Raw genomic sequence first — 18,496 nt, 5'->3', positions numbered from 1 at the left:
AAAAACATTGTTTTGCTGTCCTTGGCATTTTATAAGTGGGAAACAAACACTTCAGAGGATAAGAAAGGTTTGGGGACCCACCTGCTGCTCCTTTCTAAGGAACAGTTCAATCTCGGCATGAATCCGGTTCTCTTCTTCAGTTTTCAGCCGTAGCTTCTGTGAATAACAAACCAACATCAGAATTCTTCCCAACAGGGCTGCAAGTGAGTTCTCAAGATTAAGGGTATAGCTGTAAGAGCAGGACAAGTTTTCTCTACCAGCTGGGATCCTAAGAACTCCACGGTATTCCTCCAGAGCAGCAATGCCGTTTCCCTGAACTCATGTGTATCTGAGTCATGTCTGGCACTGTGTTAGGCACAGGCAACAGCCCAGAGCAAGAGGGCCATAAGCCTGTTGCCTGGAAAGTGCTGTCCATTCAAAGAGAGAAACAGTGCTTCAAGGGCACAAGGTTCTCGGGCCTACAAAAGGACATTCCAGAGTGCAAAAAAGTGTTTGCTGTCATAGCCCTAAGCCACACTTGGGAAATAAGCTTTCCGATAAGCAGGGACTCAAAGAAAGGAGTCCTCCTACTGCACGCAGATGACATGCTTGAATAATGTTTGCTCCTTCTTGCCAGCATCTTGTTCTTTTAGCCATTTAAGTCTCCTCCCCAAATGATTATTTTTAGAAAAAGTTTCCAGGAAGTATACAACATGTTACTAATGTCTTTTAGAGAGGGTATGATTTAAAGAAATCTGGAAATAAGTTTTGCGTTTTCTTAATGTAAATATATGTTATTTGAAGTAGGTTATTTCTATGACTTAAGGGCAAAATTTCTTAAACACTGCTCTGAATGAACTGAATGTGTTCCATGCAGGGGGGAAAATAGCCTTTTTCCTCTAAAATGAGGGTCTACCCTTGTTTCTTTCTACTGATACTTTTCACTGTGACTTTTCATTTCTATTAATATAAATTTATGTGTGTATGAAGTTCAGCTCTCTAAATTTTGTATTTCTTAATGGCGGGATGAAAAATACTGGTTGGGTAAGAAAAGTAGCAGCAAAAACCTACAGTTACTGAGTATCTTGTTTTGCCCTCTCCCTGTAGTTACCAGAAGAAATGGCAAATGGCTTCATAAAATAAGGATAAAGTGACCAAAAGAAGAAAGTACAACCAATTTCAAAGTCCTTACAAAAAATCAGTAGATGTAGGCTATACCCCATCAGAATCTCTGCTTGTAAAAAAGCAAGTCTTCATCCCTTTTTTGTCTTTAACCTCAAATGTTAGGGTTGCTGGAGAGCAAGAACAAAGATCAGGGAAGTCTCCCTCTTGCACCTCCTTTGTCGGCTGAAATATCGGGAGCGACAGTTTGAAAGCCAGTCACTAGATTCATTCCTAATTAACAGTGATCACCTCAATCTCTTCCAGCAAGAGCTCTTCTGTTTTGCTACATTTTTTCTGGGTCTGGGAAATCTGCAGTTCTGTGTTTCTCTTCATATAGCGATTCTCCATGTTGGTTTTTGCCTTCATCTCTTGCAACTGGTCCTTGAGGTGAGCAATATATTCATTCCGATTCTGTAGAGGTTAAGACCAGATTTCTAAATTAAAATGCATTCTACCTCCATTCAGCTCAGTCAGCAGCTTAAGGTTTTGTACTTACATATCAACAGGGAACTGGATCTATTTTTCTGCTATCACACTAGGAGAAATTTACCCAATAATCATGGATAGTATAAATGAAAATGAAAAGTAGTTCTAAGACTGTGAGATTCTTCCCTAGGCACATTATTTGGGTATCCTGTATCCATACAGATTTCCCATTACTATTTCATTTTAGTGGAAAGAGCATTGGACTAAATGATCAAAAGACTTAACTTCCCACCCAAGCCCCACCAATTGTGTGAATTAGGACACATCAGTTAAACTCTCCAAGTCTCACCTTCTTTACAATAGAAACATTAATATCCACCCTGCCTGAAATATCTTAGCAAGTAATTATAAGGATTAATTGACAATGTGTTTGAAAATTCTTCCCAGGTTACAAAGTGCTTGGCAACTTCTTTTCTTTTTTTAATTGCATTAACATTAGTTTATAACATTATGTAAGCTTCATGTGTGCAACATTATATTAATATTTCAACTTCTGTATACATTACAATGTGCTCACCACCAAATATTTAGCTTCCATCCGTCACTATATAGTTGACGCTAGGAAGTATCCATTGTCTATACACTGTTGTAAACATGTACCACACCTTCTTTATCCATTTATCTGTCAATGTGAATATAGGTTGTTTCCTTATCATGGCTGTTCTGAACAATGCTGCAATGAACACAAGGGTACATACACCTTTCTGAATTAGTGTTTTCCTGTTCTTTGGATAAATACCCAGAAGTAGAATAGCAGAATCATACAGTAGTTCTATTCTTAATTTTTTGAGGGATATCCATATTGTTTTCCAATGCTGGAGCTGCCACTAAGGTATATAGCACTAGAAAGATACTCTCAGAACAGGATTCCAAGGAGGAGTTAATTCCCCACTGGGCCTAGAAATTCTCATTTTCCTTAAATTTTGAATGCTGGACAACTGAAAATATAGATAGATACATAGATATAGAGATATATCTTCCATAAGCTAGAAGAATTTGAAACTCTGTTGATTATTAGAACACTATACTGACTCCACCTTAGTCAGTCTCTTCCATCAGGAAGTTTCCATAAGCTTCTTATCCTTCTCCATCAGAGGGCAGACAGACTGAAAACCACAATCACAGAAAACTAAACAATCTGATCACATGGACACAGCCTTGTCTAACTCAATGAAACTATGAGACATGCCATGAAGGGCCACCCAAGATGGATGGGTCATGGTGGAGTTCTGACAAAACACAGTCCACTGGAGAAGGGAATGGCAAACCACTACAGTATTCTTGCCTTGAGAACCCCAAAAACAGTATGAAAAGGCAAAAAGATAGGATAATGAATGATGAACTCCCCAGGTTGGTAGGTGCCCAATATGCTACTGGAGATCAGTGGAGAAATAACTCCAGAAAGAAAGAAGGGATGGAGCCAAAGCAAAAACAATACCCAGTTGTGGCTGTGACTGGTGATGGAAGTAAAGTCCAATGCTGCAAAGAGCAATATTGCATAGGAACCTGGAATGCTAGGTCCATGAATCAAGGCAAATTGGAAGTGGTCAAACACAAGATGGCAAGAGTAAACACTGACATTTTAGGAATCAGAGAACTAAAACAGACTGGAATGGGTGAATTTAACTCAGATGAGCATTACATCTACTACTGTGGGGAACAATCCCTTAGAAGAAATGAAGTAGACATCATATTAAAAAAAAAAAAAAAGTCCAAAATGCAGTACTTGGAAGCAATCTCAAAAACAACAGAATGATCTCTGTTCATTTCCAAGGCAAACCATTCAATATCACAGTAATCCAAGTTGATGCCTTGACCAATAATGCTGAAGAGGCAGAAGTTGATCGGTCTTCTATGAAGATCTACAAGATCTTCTAGAACTAACACCCAAAAAAGATGTCCTTTTCATTATGAGGGACTGGAATGCAAAAGCAGGAAGTCAAGAAGTACCTGGAAGAACAGGCAAATTTGGCCTTGGAGTACAGAATGAAGCAGGGCAAAATCTAATAAAGTTTTGCCAAGAGAACGCATTGGTCATAGCAAACACCTTCTTCCAACAACACAAGAGAAGACTCTACACATGGACATCACCAGGTGGTCAACACCGAAATCAGATTGATTATATTCTTTGCAGCCAAAGATGGAGAAGATCTATACAGTCAGCAAAAACAAGACAGGGAGTTGACTGTGGCTCAGATCATGAACTCCTCATTGCCAAATTCAGACTTAAATTGCAGAAAGTAGGGAAAAACCACTAGACCTAAATCAAATCCCTTACGATTATACAGTGGAAATGAGAAATAGATTCAAGGGATTAGATCTGAAAGACAGAGTACCTGAAGAACTATGGACGGAAGTTCGTGACATTGTACAGGAGACAGGGATCAAGACCATCACCAAGAAAAAAAAATGCAAAAAGGCAAAATGTCTGTCTGAGGAGGCCTTACAAATAGCTGTGAAAAGAAGAGGTGAAAGGCACAAGAGAAAGCAAAGATATACCCATCTGAACGCAGAGTTCCAAAGAATAGCAAGGAGAGATAAGAAAGCCTTCCTCAGTGATCAATACAAAGAAATAGGGGAAAACAATAGAATGGGAAAGACTAGAGATCTCTTCAAGAAAATTAGATACCAAGGGAACATTTCATGCAAAGATGGGCTCAATAAAGGACAGAAATTGTATGGACCTAACAGAAGCAGAAGATATTAAGATGAGGTGGCAAGAATACACAGAACTATACAAGAAAGATCTTCACGACCCAGATAATCATGATGGTGTGATCACTCACCTAGAACCAGGCAACCTGGAATGCAAAATCAAGTGGGCCTCACTACAAACAAAGCTAGTGGAGGTGATGGAATTCCAGTTGAGCTATTTCAAATCCTGAAAGATGATACTGTGGAAGTGCTGCACTCAATATGCCAGCAAATTTGGAAAACTCGGCAGTGGCCACAGGACTGGAAAAGGTCAGTTTTCATTCCAATCCCAAAGAAAGGCAATGCCAAAGAATGCTCAAACTACTGCACAATTGCACTCATCTCACATGCTAGTAAAGTAATGCTCAAAATTCTACAAGCCAGGCTTTAACAGCAAGTGAACTGTCAATTTCCAGATGTTCAAGCTGGATTGAGAAAAGGCAGAGGAACCAGAGATGAAATTGCCAACATTCGTTGGATCATCAACAAAGCAAGCAAATTCCAGAAAAATATCTATTTCTGCTTTATTGACTATGCCAAAGCCTTTGACTCTATGGATCACAACAAACTGTGGAAAATCCTGAAAGAGAGGGGAATACCAGACCACCTGACCTGCCTCTCAAGAAACCTGTATGCAGGTCAGGAAGCAACAGTTAGAACTGGACATGGAACAACAGACTGGTTCCAAATAGGAAAAGGAGTACATCAAGGCTGTATATTGTCACCCTGCTTATTTAACTTATATGCAGAGTACATCATGACAAACACTAGGCTGAATGAAGCACAAGCTGGAATCAAGATTTCCAGGAGAAATATCAATAACCTCAGATATGCAGATGATACCACCCTTATGGCAGAAAGTGAAGAAGAACTAAAAAGCCTCTTAATGAAAGTGAAAGAGGAGAGTGAAAAAGCTGGCTTAAAATTCAACTTTCAGAAAAGTAAGATCATGGTATCTGGTCCCATCAGTTCATGGTAAATAGATGGGGAAACAATGGAAACAGTGACAGACTTTATTTTTCTGGGCTCCAAAATCACTGCAGATGGTGACTGCAACCATGAAATTAAAAGATGATTGCTCCTTGGAAGAAAAGCTATGACCAACCTAGACAGCATATTAAAAAGTAGAGACATTACTTTGCCAAGATAGGTCCATCTAGTCAAAGCCATGGTTTTTCCAGTAGTCATGTGTGGATATGAGAGTTGGAGTATAAAGAAAGTTGAGAGTGGAAGAACTGATGTTTTTGAACTGTGGTAGGGGAGGAGACTCTTGAGAGTCCCTTGGACAGCTAGAAGATCCAACCAATCCATCCTAAAGGAAATCAGTCCTGAATATTCATTGGAAGGACTGATGCTGAAGGTGAAACTCCAATACTTTGGCCACCTGATGTGAAGAACTGACTCATTTGAAAAAACCCTGAGGGAAAGATTGAAGGCAGAAGAAGGGGACAACAGAGGATGAGATGGTTGAATGGCATCACTGACTCAATGGACATGAGTTTGAGTAAACTCTGGGAGTTGGTGATGGACAGGGAGGCCTGGCATGCTGCAGTCCATGGTGTCACAGTCAGACACAGCTGAGTGACTGAATTGAACTGAACTATACTGACTCTAAGAAGGAGCAAAGTGAAACTAAAGTCTTGATTCTGGCTAGAAAAATCTTGTAAGTTGAGAATTACAAAGACCTAACTGTCTTCAACGGTTTCATTAGAGGTTGTTGTTTTTATTCCATTCTAAGTTGTGTCCAACTCTTTCTGACCCCATGAACTATAGCACACCAGGCTTCTCTGTCCTTCACTATCTCCTGAGTTTGCTCAAACTCATGTCCATTGAATCAGTGATTCCATCCAACCATCTCATCCTCTGTCGCCCCTTTCACCTCTTACCCTGAATCTTTCTCAGCAACAGGGTTTTTTTCCAACGATTCAGCTCTTCGCATCAGGTAGTCAAAGTATTAAAACTTCAGCTTCAGTCTTTCCAATGAATATTCAGGATTGACTTCTTTAGGATTGACTGGTTTGATCTCCTTGCTGTCCAAGGGACTCTCAAGAGTCTTCTCCAACACCACAGTTCAAAAGCATCAATTCTTCAGTGCTTCAGCCTTCTTTATGGTCCAACTGTCATATCCATACATGACTACTGGAAAAACCATAGCTTTGACTATACAGACCTTTGTTGGCAAAGTAATATCCCTGCTTTTTTTAATACATTGTCTAGGTTTGTCATAGCTTTTCCTCCAAGGAGCAAGCATCTTTTAATTTCGTAGCTGCAGTCACTGTCCACATTGATTTTGGAGGCCAAGAAAATGAAATCTGATACTGTTTCCAATTTTTCCACATCTATTTGCCATGAAGTGATGGGACTGGATGCCATGATCTTTGTTTTTTGAATGTTAAGTTTTAAGCCAACTTTTTCACTCTCCTCTTTCACCTCTATCAAGAGACTCTTAAGTTCCTCTTCACTTGCAGTAGGAAGCTTCACAACTCAATTATTCCCTCACATTCCAGTGATCTCCACACACACTTTCACACACTCAAGCCTGCCACCTTAATTGCTGGCATCATTTTCTGACCCACAGGTATCCCGTATGCATGTACTTCCTGTTTTCTTGTTTTCCAACCTTGACTTGACCACTGGTTCTTTAGTAACTCTAGAGATTTTACTTGATTTCATCTTGCCAGTTGTCTTTTGTTCAAGGTTTGCCTTCAGTCTTCTAGTCCTGGTTTCACTCCTTTTCTGATGATCAAAATATCTGAGTGATATTCTACTTTAGTTTTACTGAGCCTGAATATTACACCTGAGACTGCAATCCAAGAAGGTAAGTTTCACAAGCAAGTGTTACTTGTTGGAAAAATTATATTATCAACAATATAATGTAAAGAAAAGAGAAAAAAGGGGGTTGTGATAGTAGCATAGGGGACTTGATTGGCAGAGCCCAAAGCTGAGGTCTCTTTTGATACTATTTGGTTTGAAGTCTTAAAAGGACATTAATATAAATATCTTTTTTTTAATACTCAAGGACTACAAGAAGAACTAAGAATAATGGTAGAGTTTTTGAGGGGAAAAAAGTTAAGAAACTTCTGAAAAATTCTATTCATTACAGAGAAAGCCTAAGTGTACACCAGTTTTTATAAAGTTTTTGGAGGTGATGGTGGTGCAAAAATGGTTTTCAAAGAGCGTAGGCTATAAACAGAGGGTTAATAGGGATAATGAAGTAAAAATCAATAACAAAGGTACTTTAAAACTGATAATAGAAAGTAAGAGAGGATGCTAAGCAAGTCAGAAGACCTAAAGATAATAAATATCTCAGAAGAAAGGCTAGTGACCTTCTTCAGACAATTCTTCCAAATACATTTTCCTAATATTCTTCTAATTTCTTTGTAGGAGATAAGGAAGATTCCTATATGTGAAGTATAAGCTTGTCCAAATAGCTAGGCAATGAAAAGCTGATATATCAGGCCATACTTAGTAACTTTCTTAATTCTAAAAGTTATGGTACTAATTTCTAACTGCCCAAACACAGTTTTGTAAGTACTTGCTTAAAACTTGGGATGAATTTCCTTATACAGGTAAATTAGACATAAGGTAAGGCCCTAATGACCAGAAAAGCTCAATAAATCCACTCTGTAGTTGAAATATAATACAAATGACATTATTGCTGCTGCTAAGTTGCTTCAGTCATGTCCGACTCTGCGACCCCATAGACGGCAGCCCACTAGGCTCCTCTGTCCCTGGGATTCTCCAGGCAAGAATACTGGAGTGGGTTGCAATTTCCTTCTCCAATGCATGAAAGTGAAAAGTGAAAGTAAAGTCACTCAGTCGGGCCCGACTCTTAGCGACCCCATGGACTGGAGCCTACCAGGCTCCTCCGTCCATGGGAATTTCCAGCAAGACCAGAAAAGCTCAATAAATCCACTCTGTAGTTGAAATATAATACAAATGACATTATTAACACTAACCATTAGGTGCAAGGAGTATTTGTGTTGTGCTTAGTCACTAAGTTGTGTCTGACCCTTTGTGACCCCATGGACTGTAGCCCACCAGGCTTCTCTGTCCATGGGGATTCTCCAGGCAAGAATACTGGAGTGGGTTGCCATGCCCTCCTCCAGGGGATCTTCCCAACCCAGGGACTGAAACCAGGTCTCCCGCATTGCAGGCAGATTCTTTACCATCTGGGCCACCAGAGAAGCCTTGTAAGGAGTATGTGATGTGCTTAAGGTACTACCTAGGACCATAATCTCCCATCTGGAACCTTGGCATACAAGAGACTGCCTGAGACAAGGTCTTCTAAAATGAAGGAGTGGGTGATATGGTTGGATTGGTTGGGAGGGGTAAGAACAGACTAAGAGCTCCAGAGTGTTAGAGTCTCTCAAAGTTTGATTCTGGACATGTTTGTGCATTCCACCAAATATCTGCTATCCTTTTATTTTTAATATAAATATTAAAGGCAACTCAGGGAAAACAACAATTTCTTATACATAACTTCTTTTTTTGCTTGAAAAAGATGACTTCTACTTAGCTGTTATCAGCCCAGTAACTTTTGGCATTGTCCAGATAAGTCTTACCTGTACTTCAGCTTGCCTTTCTTTTTTGACATTAAGCAACTGTTTTTGAAGAGATTTTATCTTCTTTCTTCCATTTTCCTCCCTAGAGAAAATAAGGATAATTTGTATTTTAGAGAAGTGCTTCTCAAAATTCAGTGTACACAGGTTCACCTGGAGGCTAAAAACCAGATTCCTGGGCTCTGTCCCAGATTCTAATTCATTCAATGGAATTTGCAACTGTGCCAAGGTCCCAGGTGATGCTAATGGTACTGGTCCATGGAGCAAAATTTCAGTAATATTTTTAAAAAGACTGTGATTTTGCTCTCACTTTGCTCTCTCACCATGCTGCAGTTTGCATGGTCTCTCAGCTCTGCGTCCTGGAGATGGTGCTAAAGTGGAGAGAAGTTTCTCAAATGCTGATTGCTGAAGCTTCCAATGCAAGTTTCTCGCCTCCTTCCAGTGTCAATAGATTGGCTTCAGTGCACAGGGGTGACAGGACCCGGAGACACCTTTCCTAACACCAGAAGGTGCTGGAGTGGGCTGAGGGGCTGGTCAGTCCAGAGGCTGCTGTCCATACCCCCACCAGGTTCTGGCTCAGAACCTTGAAGCAGGGAAGAACCCCACGTTCCATGATGGGCTCAGGAGGGAGGATTTGTCAAGTGATCAAGCCCTAAGCAGTGACTCCAAGACCCCAGTCTACCAGAGAACTAACCCTAGGGAGTATCAAATAGTGAGAACTCACAAAAAGGAAACCACTTGAATAAAAGACCCAGCATCACCCAACCACCAGTAGCACCCTGTGCAGGATGCCTCATCTAAATGACAAACAAAACAAAAACACAAACCCAATAATCAGCAGACAGGATTACCACCTCACTCAGCCTTGCCCATCAGAGGAAAAACAAACAAACAAACAAAACCTCAGCACAACTCTCACCCTACAAGAAGCTCACACAAACCACTGAACCAACCTTAGGAGGGCAGAAACCAAAAGGAAGAAAGAATTGAACCTTCTTCAAGGAAAGAATCCAACTTTCCTAGAAGCCTGGGGAAAGGAGACCTCAAACACAATAACTTAGGAAAAAAAAAAAAATGAAAAGGCAGAGAAATACTGCACAAATGAAGGAACAAACTAGAAACACAGAAATCCAAATAAATGAAGAGGAAATAGGCAAAGTACCTGAAAAAGAATTCAGAATAATGATAGTAAAGATGATAAAAACCTTGAAAACAAAATGGAGAAAATGCAAGAATCAATTAACAAAGACCTAAAAGAATTAAAGAATAAATATACAGAGACAAACAACACAATTACTGAAATTTAAAATACTCTAAAATGAATCAATAGCAGAATATCTGAAGCAGAAGAATGAATCAGTGAGCTGGAAGATAAAATGGTGGAAATAACTTCTGAAGAGCAGAATAAAGTAAAAAGAATGGAAACAGCTGAGGACAGTCTCAGAGACCTCTGGGACTATATCAAATGCACCAACATTCAAATTATAGGGGTCCTAGAAGAAGAAAAGAAAAAGAAAAGGTATGAGAAAATTTTTGAAGACATTATAGTTGGAAAATATCCCCAACATTGAAAAGGAAATAGTCAATCAAGTCCAAGAGGCACAAAGAGTCCCATACAGATAAACCCAAGGAGAAACAAGCCAAGACACATACTAATCAAACTAAGAAAGACTAAACACAAAGAATATTAAAAGCAGCAAGGGAGAAGCAAGACGTAACATACAAGGGAAACCCCATATGCTTAACAGCTGATCTTTCAGCAGAAACTCTGCAGGCCAGAAGGGAATTGTAGGATATATTTAAAGTACTGAAAGGGAAAAATCTACAACCAAGATTACTGTACCTGGCAAAGATCTCATTCAAAACTGATGGAGAAATAAAAAGCTTTGCCGACAAGCAAAAGTTAAGAGAATTCAGTACCATCAAACCAGCTTTACAACAAATGTTAAAGGGACTTATGTAATCAAGAAATACAACAGAAGAAAAAAGATCTACAAAATCAACCCCAAACAATTAGAAAATGGCAATAGGAACATATATATCAATAATTACCTTAAATGTAAATGGGTTAAACACTCCAACCAAAAGACACAGACTGGCTGAATGGATACAAAAACAAGACCCATATATATGTTGTCTACAAGAAACCCACTTCAGACCTCAAGACACATATACCCTGAAAGTGAGAGGATGGAAAAAGTGTATTTCATGCAAATGGGAAGCAAAAGAAAGCTGAAGTAGCAATCCTCATATCAGACAAAATAGACCTTAAAATAAAGAAGATTACAAGAGATAGGAAAGGACACTACATAATGATCAAGGGATCGATCCAAGAGAAAGACATAACAATTTTAACTATCTATGTACCCAACATAGGAGCACCTCAATACATAAGACAAACACTAACAGACATAAAAGGAGAAATTGACAGTAACACAATAATAAGTAGGAAATTTTAACACCCCACTCACACCAATGGACAGATCATCAAAACAGAAAATGAATGAGGAAACACAAGCCTTAAATGATACATTAGATGAGATGGATCTTATTGATATCTTCAGGACATTCCATCCAAATGCAGAAGAATACACCTTCTTCTCAAGTGCACATGGAACATTCTCCAGGGTAGACCACATCTTGGGTCACAAATCAAACCTCAGCAAATTTAAGAAAACTGAAATCATATCAAGCATCTTTTCCAACCACAATGCTATGAGACTAGATATCAATTACAAGAAAAAAAGTGTAGGACACACAAAAACATGGAGACTAAACAACAAACTTCTAAATAATCAACAGGTTACTGAAGAAATCAAAAGGAAAATCAAAAAATTTCTAGAAACAAATGATAATTAAAACACGACAAATCAAAACCTATGGGATGCAGCAAAAGCAGTTCTAAGAGGGAAGTTTATAGCAATACAATCCTACCTCAAGAAAAAAGAAAAACATTGAATAGACAACCTAACTGTACACCTAAAACAACTGGAAAAAGAAGAAAAAAACCTAAATTAGTAGAAAGAAAGAAATCATAAACACCCAAGCAGAAATAAATAAAAAAGAAAGAAACAATAGTAAAGATTAATAAAACTAAAAGCTGGTTCTTTGAGAAGATAAACAAAATTGACAAACCTTTAGCCAGACTCATCAAGAAAAAAAGGAAGACTCAAATCAACAAAATTAGAAATGAAAAAGGAGAGGTTACATCAGACAATGCAGAAATACAAAGGATTATAAGAGACTAGTATGAACAACTATATGGCAATAAAATGGGTAACCTGGAAGAAATGGACAGATTCTTAGAAAAGTTCAGTCTGCCAAGACTGAAGCAGGAAGAAATAGAAATTATGAACAACCCAATTACAAGCACTGAAATTGAAGCTGTGATCAAAAATCTCCCAAAAAACAAAAGCCCAGGACCAGATGGCTTCTCAGGTGAAATCTATCAAACTTAGAGAAGAGATAATGCCTATCCTTCTAAAATGCTTTCAAAAAATTGCAGAGGAAGGAACACTTCCAAACTCATTCTACGAGGCCACCATCACCCTGATACCAAAACCAGACAAAGATAAACCAAAAAAAGAAAACTACAGGCCAATATCACTGATGAACATAAATGCAAAAATTCTCAACAAAATTTTAGCAAACAGAATTCAACAACACATCAAAAAGCTCATACACCATGATCAAGCTGGGTTTATTCCAGGGATGCAAGGATTCTCCAATATACTAAAATCAATCAATGTGATACACTATATTAACAAATTGAAAGATAAAAATTATATGACAATCTCAATAGATGCAGAAAAAGCCATTGACAAAATTAAGCACCTATTTATGATTAAAAGTCTTCAAAAAATGGACACAGAAGGAACCTACCTCAACATAGTAAAGGCCACAAATAATAAGCCTATAGCAAACATTATCCTCAATGGTGAAAAACTAAAAGCATTCCCCCTAAGATCAGGAACAAGACAAAGCTGTCCACTTTCACCACTATTATTCAACATAGTTCTGGAAGTGCTAGCTACAAGCAATCAGAGAAGAAAAATAAAAAAAAGAATCCAGATTGGAAAAGAAGAAGTAAAGCTCTCACTGTTTGCAGATGATATGATACTGTACATAGAAAACCCTAAAGATAGTATCAGAAGATTACTAGAGCTAATCAGTGAATTTAGAAAAGTTGCAAGATACAAAATCAATACACAGAAATTATTTGCAGTTCTATATACTAACAATGAAAAATCAGAAAGAGAAATTAAGGAATCAATCCCATTCACCATTGCAACAAAAAGAAGTAAATATCTAGGAATAAACCTACCTAAGGAGACAAAAGACCTGTACACAGAATATTATGACACAAATGAAAGAAATCAAAGATGACATAAACAGATGGAGAGATATTCCATGTTTCTGGGTAGGGAGAATCAATATTGTAAAAATGACTATACTGCCAAACACAATCTACAGATTCAATACTATCCCTATCAAATTATCAATGGCATTTTTCACGTAATTAGAACAAAAAATTTCACAATTCATATGGGAACACAGAAGAACCCGAATAGCCAAAGCAGTCTTGAGAAAGAAGAATGGAGGTGGAGGAATCAACCTTCCTGACTTCAGATAATACTACAAAGCTACAGACATCAAGACAGTATGGTACTGGCACAAAAACAGAAATATAGACCAATGCAACAAGATAGAAAGCCCAGAAATAAACCCATGCACCTATGGGTACCTTATTTTTGACAAAAGAGGCAAGAATATACCATGGGGCAAAGACAGCCTCTTCAATAAATGGTGCTGGGAAAACTGGCCAGCTACATGTAAAAGAATGAAATTAGAACACTTCCTAACAACATACACAAAGATAAACTCAAAATGGATTAAGGACCTAAATGTAAGACCAGAAACTATAAAACTCTTGCTACTGCTACTGCTGCTAAGTCACTTCAGTCGTGTCCGACTCTGTGCGACCCCATAGACGGCAGCCCGCTAGGCACCCCTGTCCCTGGGATTCTCCAGGCAAGAACACTGGGAGGGGGGGTTGCCATTTCCTTCTCCAGTGCATGAAAGTGAAAAGTGAAAGTGAAGTCGCTCAGTCGTACCCGACTCTTAGCGACCCCATGGACTGCAGCCCACCAGGCTCCTCCGTCCATGGGATTTTCCAGGCAAGAGTATTGGAGTGGGTCGCCACTGCCTTCTCCCTAAAACTCTTAGAGGAAAACATAGGCAGAACACTTGATGACATGAACCAAAGCAAGATCCTCTATGACCCACCTCCTAGAGTAATGGAAATAAAAACAAAAGTAAACAAATGGGACCCGATTAAACTTAAAAGTTTTTGCACAGCAAAGGAAGCTATAAGCAAGGTGAAGAGACAACCCTCAGAATATGAGAAAATAACAGCAAATGAAACAACTGACAAAGGATTAACTTCCAAAATATACAAGCAGCTTATACAACTCAATACCAGAAAAACAAACCACCCAATCAAAAAGTGGGAAAAAGACCTAAACAGACATTTCTCCAAAGAAGATATACAGATGGCTAACACATGAAAAGATGCTCAACATCATTCTTTATTCAGTTCAGTCATTCAGTCATGTCTGACTCTTTGTGACCCCATGAATCGCAGCATGCCAGGCCTCACAGTCCATCACCAACTCCTGGAGTTCACCCAAATTCATGTGCATCAAGTCGGTGATGCCATCCAGCCATCTCATCCTCTGTCATCCCCTTCTCCTCCTGCACCCAATCCCTCCCAGCATCAGGGTCTTTTCCAATGAGTCAACTCTTTGCATGAGGTGGCCAAAGTATTGGAGTTTCAGCCTCAGCATCAGTCCTTCCAATGAATACCCAGGACTGGTCTCCTTAGGATGGACTGGTTGGATCTCCTTGCAGTCCAAGGGACTCGCAAGAGTCTTCTCCAGCATTCATTATTAGAGAAATACAAATCAAAGCTACAATAAGATATCACCTCACACCAGTCAGAATGGCCTTCATCAAAAAGTCTACAAACAATAAATGCTGGAGAGCGTGTGGAGAAAAGGAAATGCTCTGGCACTGTTGGTGGGAATGTAAATTAATACAGCCACTATGGAAGATGGCATGGAGATTCCTTAAATAACTACAAATAAAACCACCATATGACCCAGCAATCCTACTCCTAGGCATATACCCTGAGGAAACCAAAATTGAAAGAGACATGTGTATCCCATTGTTCATTGCAGCACTATTTACAATTGCTAGAACATGAAAGCAACCTAGATGTCCATTGACAGATGAATGGATAAAGAAGTTGTGGTACATATACACAATGGAATTTACTCAGCCATAAAAAGGAACACATTTGAGTCAGTTCTAATGAGGTGGATGAACCTAGAACTCATATGCAGAGTGAAGTGAACCAGAAAGAGAAAGATAAATACCATCTTCTAACACATATATACAGAATCTAGAAAAATGGTACTGAATAATTTATTTACAGGGCAACAATGGAGAAACAGACATAGAGAATAGACTTAGGGACATGGGGAGAGGGGAGGAGAGGGTGAGATGTATGGAAAGAGTAATATGGAAACTTACATAACCATATGTAAAATAGATAGCTGGGAATTTGCTGTATGGCTCAGGAAACTCAAACAGGGGCTCTGTATCAACCTATAGGGGTGGGATGGGGAGGGAGATGGGAGGGAGTTTCAAAAGGGAGGGTATATATGTATACGTATGGCTGATTCATGTTGAGGTTTGACAGAAAACAGCAAAATTCTATAAAGCAATTATCCTTCAATAAAAAAATAACTTAATTTTTAAAAAAGATTGTGATTTTAGTAAACTGGAAGAGGATTTTCTGGCTTATCAGTGTTGTATCTAAAATCGCTGCTGCTGAGAACAAGCTAAGAAGAGGACGAACAGGAAGAGGAAAAAGAAGAATCTTTTCTATTCTGAGCACCTCTTAAAATATAAGGACATAATCCCTGTCATCACTCCTGTTTTACAGATGAGGAAAACGCACATAGAGAGTTGAGGTGACTTGCTGCAGAGGATCTGAGAATGTGCCCCACAGACCTCCAAGTACAGGCAATGTGAGCAAATAAGGGTCCAAGCTGAATCCCTCCACTGTGTGTGCTCTGGGGCCACCCTTCCCACAGACTGCTCCCAGCCAAGTTTTGAGGGTGGCAGGGATAAGGCCATCCCTTCCTAGGAGACTCTGGACTTTTCTGATGTTTGACTTTGGCTCACAGACTCCCTGCTGACCTTGCCAAATCATCCTTAGATTGCAGGGTGGTCTCATCCACCCAACCTTCCCTCTCCTTCACTTAGGGTGAGTCTAGCATTGAGTCCAAAGCCTCCCTCCCCATTTTCTCTCACTTAAGGGTTTCCCTGATAAACATCTTTACATTAATAATCTCATCTTGGTATCTATCTCTAAGAAGATACAGACTCACACACTTGTCATAGTCACACAAGTGGTAAATGGCAGAGCAGAATTCAAACTCAGTACTGTCTGAATGAGAATTTAACTATTTTATGTTGTCCTCAGAAACAGAATTCTGCTTATCTCCAGCAATCCCTTTATTTAGGTTTAAAATAAAATAACGAACAATACAATAAAAAAATAATACCTATCTTAGCTTGAGCTGCTATAATAAAAATATCATAGATTGGAAGGCTTATAAACAGAGAAATTCATTGCTCACAGTTCTGGAGGCTATTAAGTCCAAGATCCGGGTGCCATCCAATTCAGTGTCTGGTGAGAACCTGTCACCTGGTTCACAATTGCCCATTTTCATTTGTATCTACATGACAGAAGAGGAAGGCAGCTCTCCTGGGTCTTGTTTATAAGGGCACTAAATCCATTGATGAGGGCTCCATCCTTAAGACCTACTCACTGACCAAAGATGTCCAGTCTCCTAAAACCATCACTCTGGAGGTTAGGATTCCAAAAACTGAGGTTAGAGGAGCACAAACATTCAGTCTATAGCAACAACAATAACAACCAAAAAAAAAACCCTTATGATTAAGTAGCATCTAGAGAAATCCTGCTAACTAGAATCTTGAGATTGTCATTGCCAAAACAAACCATAGATTATGCACTACCCATCTGTGTAGTACATATATTGTACTATATATATTATAGATACAGATAACCGAAGCCCAGAAATTGAGCTATTGTTCCAGCAGAACTCTGAATAGAACCCAACTTTCTGACTTCTAGTTATCTCCCCTTAAAAGCAAAAACTTGATTTACTTTAGAAATCTAAGACTTCCAGTAAGAGTTTTATAACACTTTAAAAGGCAACAAAGCAAATAAACCTAAAGTTACTCTCACCTGGCAATGATATCATAGAAATGCATTTTGCTTTCCCTCTCTTTGCCCAAAACTTTCAGGAGATTGGTGAAAGTGCCTTCTTCTTGCAACTCCTCCAAAGTTTCTGTAATTACATCACTCAAAAATTGCCTGTAAGGAGAAACGAAAAAGATGAATCAGTAAGATATATTTCCCCACATTCACAAAGGGCTACAGAAATCACACAAATTAAGACCCAGAAGGACCATCATAACTAAATTTGAATTATTCTTGGAAGGCAGAAATAGTTTAGTCTTAGAAAATCTACTAATGGAAATCATCACATTAATGAGGACAAAAGGAGGAAAAAGCCAAATGATCATCACATCATTTAAAAACAAACAACTCTTGGCAAAACAGAGAAACTCCTTAACCAGAAAAAGTTTACATACTGAGGACTAACGGTCCTGGAATGTACAGCATGATATTGTGTATACAACATTTAAGAACATGTAAAACTATGAACGTGAAAGTCAAAGTTAGTCACGCAGTCGTGTCCGACTCTTTGTGACCCCACAGACTGTAGCCCAGCAGGTTCCTCCGGCCATGGGATTCTCCAGGCAAGAATACTGGAGTGGGCTGCCATTTCCTTCTCCAGGGGATCTTCCTGACCCAGGGATCAAACCCAGGTCTCCCGCATTGCAGGCAGACTCTTTACTATCTGAGCCACCTATATGTATCATTTAAATAAAATACTTACATACCTAAAAAAAGTATCACAACATATACAAGAGAACAATAAATAACAAATCAGAAGAAATATCTGGGGGAAGGGTGAGGGAACTAGAATCAGAGGTACAATTGTCAATTGTACCTGACATATTTTATTTGAAAAAAAAACTCTTAAAGCTATCATGTAAAATGTTAAGATTTGGTGGTTATATACATAAGGGTTAATAATTTTATTCTTCATATTTTTCTGCATTCTTGAAATATTTCATAATTTTGAAAAAGTTAAATCATTTAAAAATTTTTGTATAAAGAGCTAATACAACACATTTTAGAGATGAGTGAATTCAGACTCAGGAAGAATAAATGCCTTCCTTGCCCAAGTTCACAGAACTAGCTTGAAAAAGAGCTAGAACTATTTAATTCAGATTCTTGACTCCTACTCCATTGACTAGTCTCTCCTAGGTAGAGAATTTTAAATACTGTTATTTAATGTTTTGATATAGAATCAGCAAGAAGTATTCTTACCGTTTTACATAATTATTACCAATAGTTCACACAAAAAAATTCAATAACTATATTG

At 38.7% G+C, this 18,496-nt stretch overlaps 1 protein-coding gene across 5 annotated transcripts in view; it reads right to left on the bottom strand.

Moving 5' to 3' along the window:
• The window catches only part of IQCG (IQ motif containing G), a 54,475-nt gene that overhangs the window by 12,236 nt on the left and 23,743 nt on the right, over positions 1-18,496 (bottom strand). For all 5 annotated transcript variants that reach the window (XR_008710417.1, XM_055568516.1, XM_055568515.1 and 2 more), the window contains 4 exons: positions 17,227-17,355; positions 8,889-8,970; positions 1,393-1,554; positions 82-156 (listed from right to left, as the gene is read on the bottom strand). Coding sequence is in view for 4 of the 5 variants with exons in the window: in XM_055568516.1 (XP_055424491.1) it covers positions 82-156; positions 1,393-1,554; positions 8,889-8,970; positions 17,227-17,355 (448 nt within the window). In the remaining variant the exon portion in view is untranslated. The remainder of the gene's footprint in view (positions 1-81; positions 157-1,392; positions 1,555-8,888; positions 8,971-17,226; positions 17,356-18,496) is intronic.

The sequence above is a fragment of the Bubalus kerabau genome, chromosome 2 (genome assembly GCF_029407905.1).
Source record: "Bubalus kerabau isolate K-KA32 ecotype Philippines breed swamp buffalo chromosome 2, PCC_UOA_SB_1v2, whole genome shotgun sequence".
NCBI lineage: Eukaryota > Metazoa > Chordata > Mammalia > Artiodactyla > Bovidae > Bubalus > Bubalus kerabau.
The sequence above is the reverse complement of the archived record's forward strand: the minus strand, read 5'-3'. Positions and strand labels throughout refer to the sequence as shown.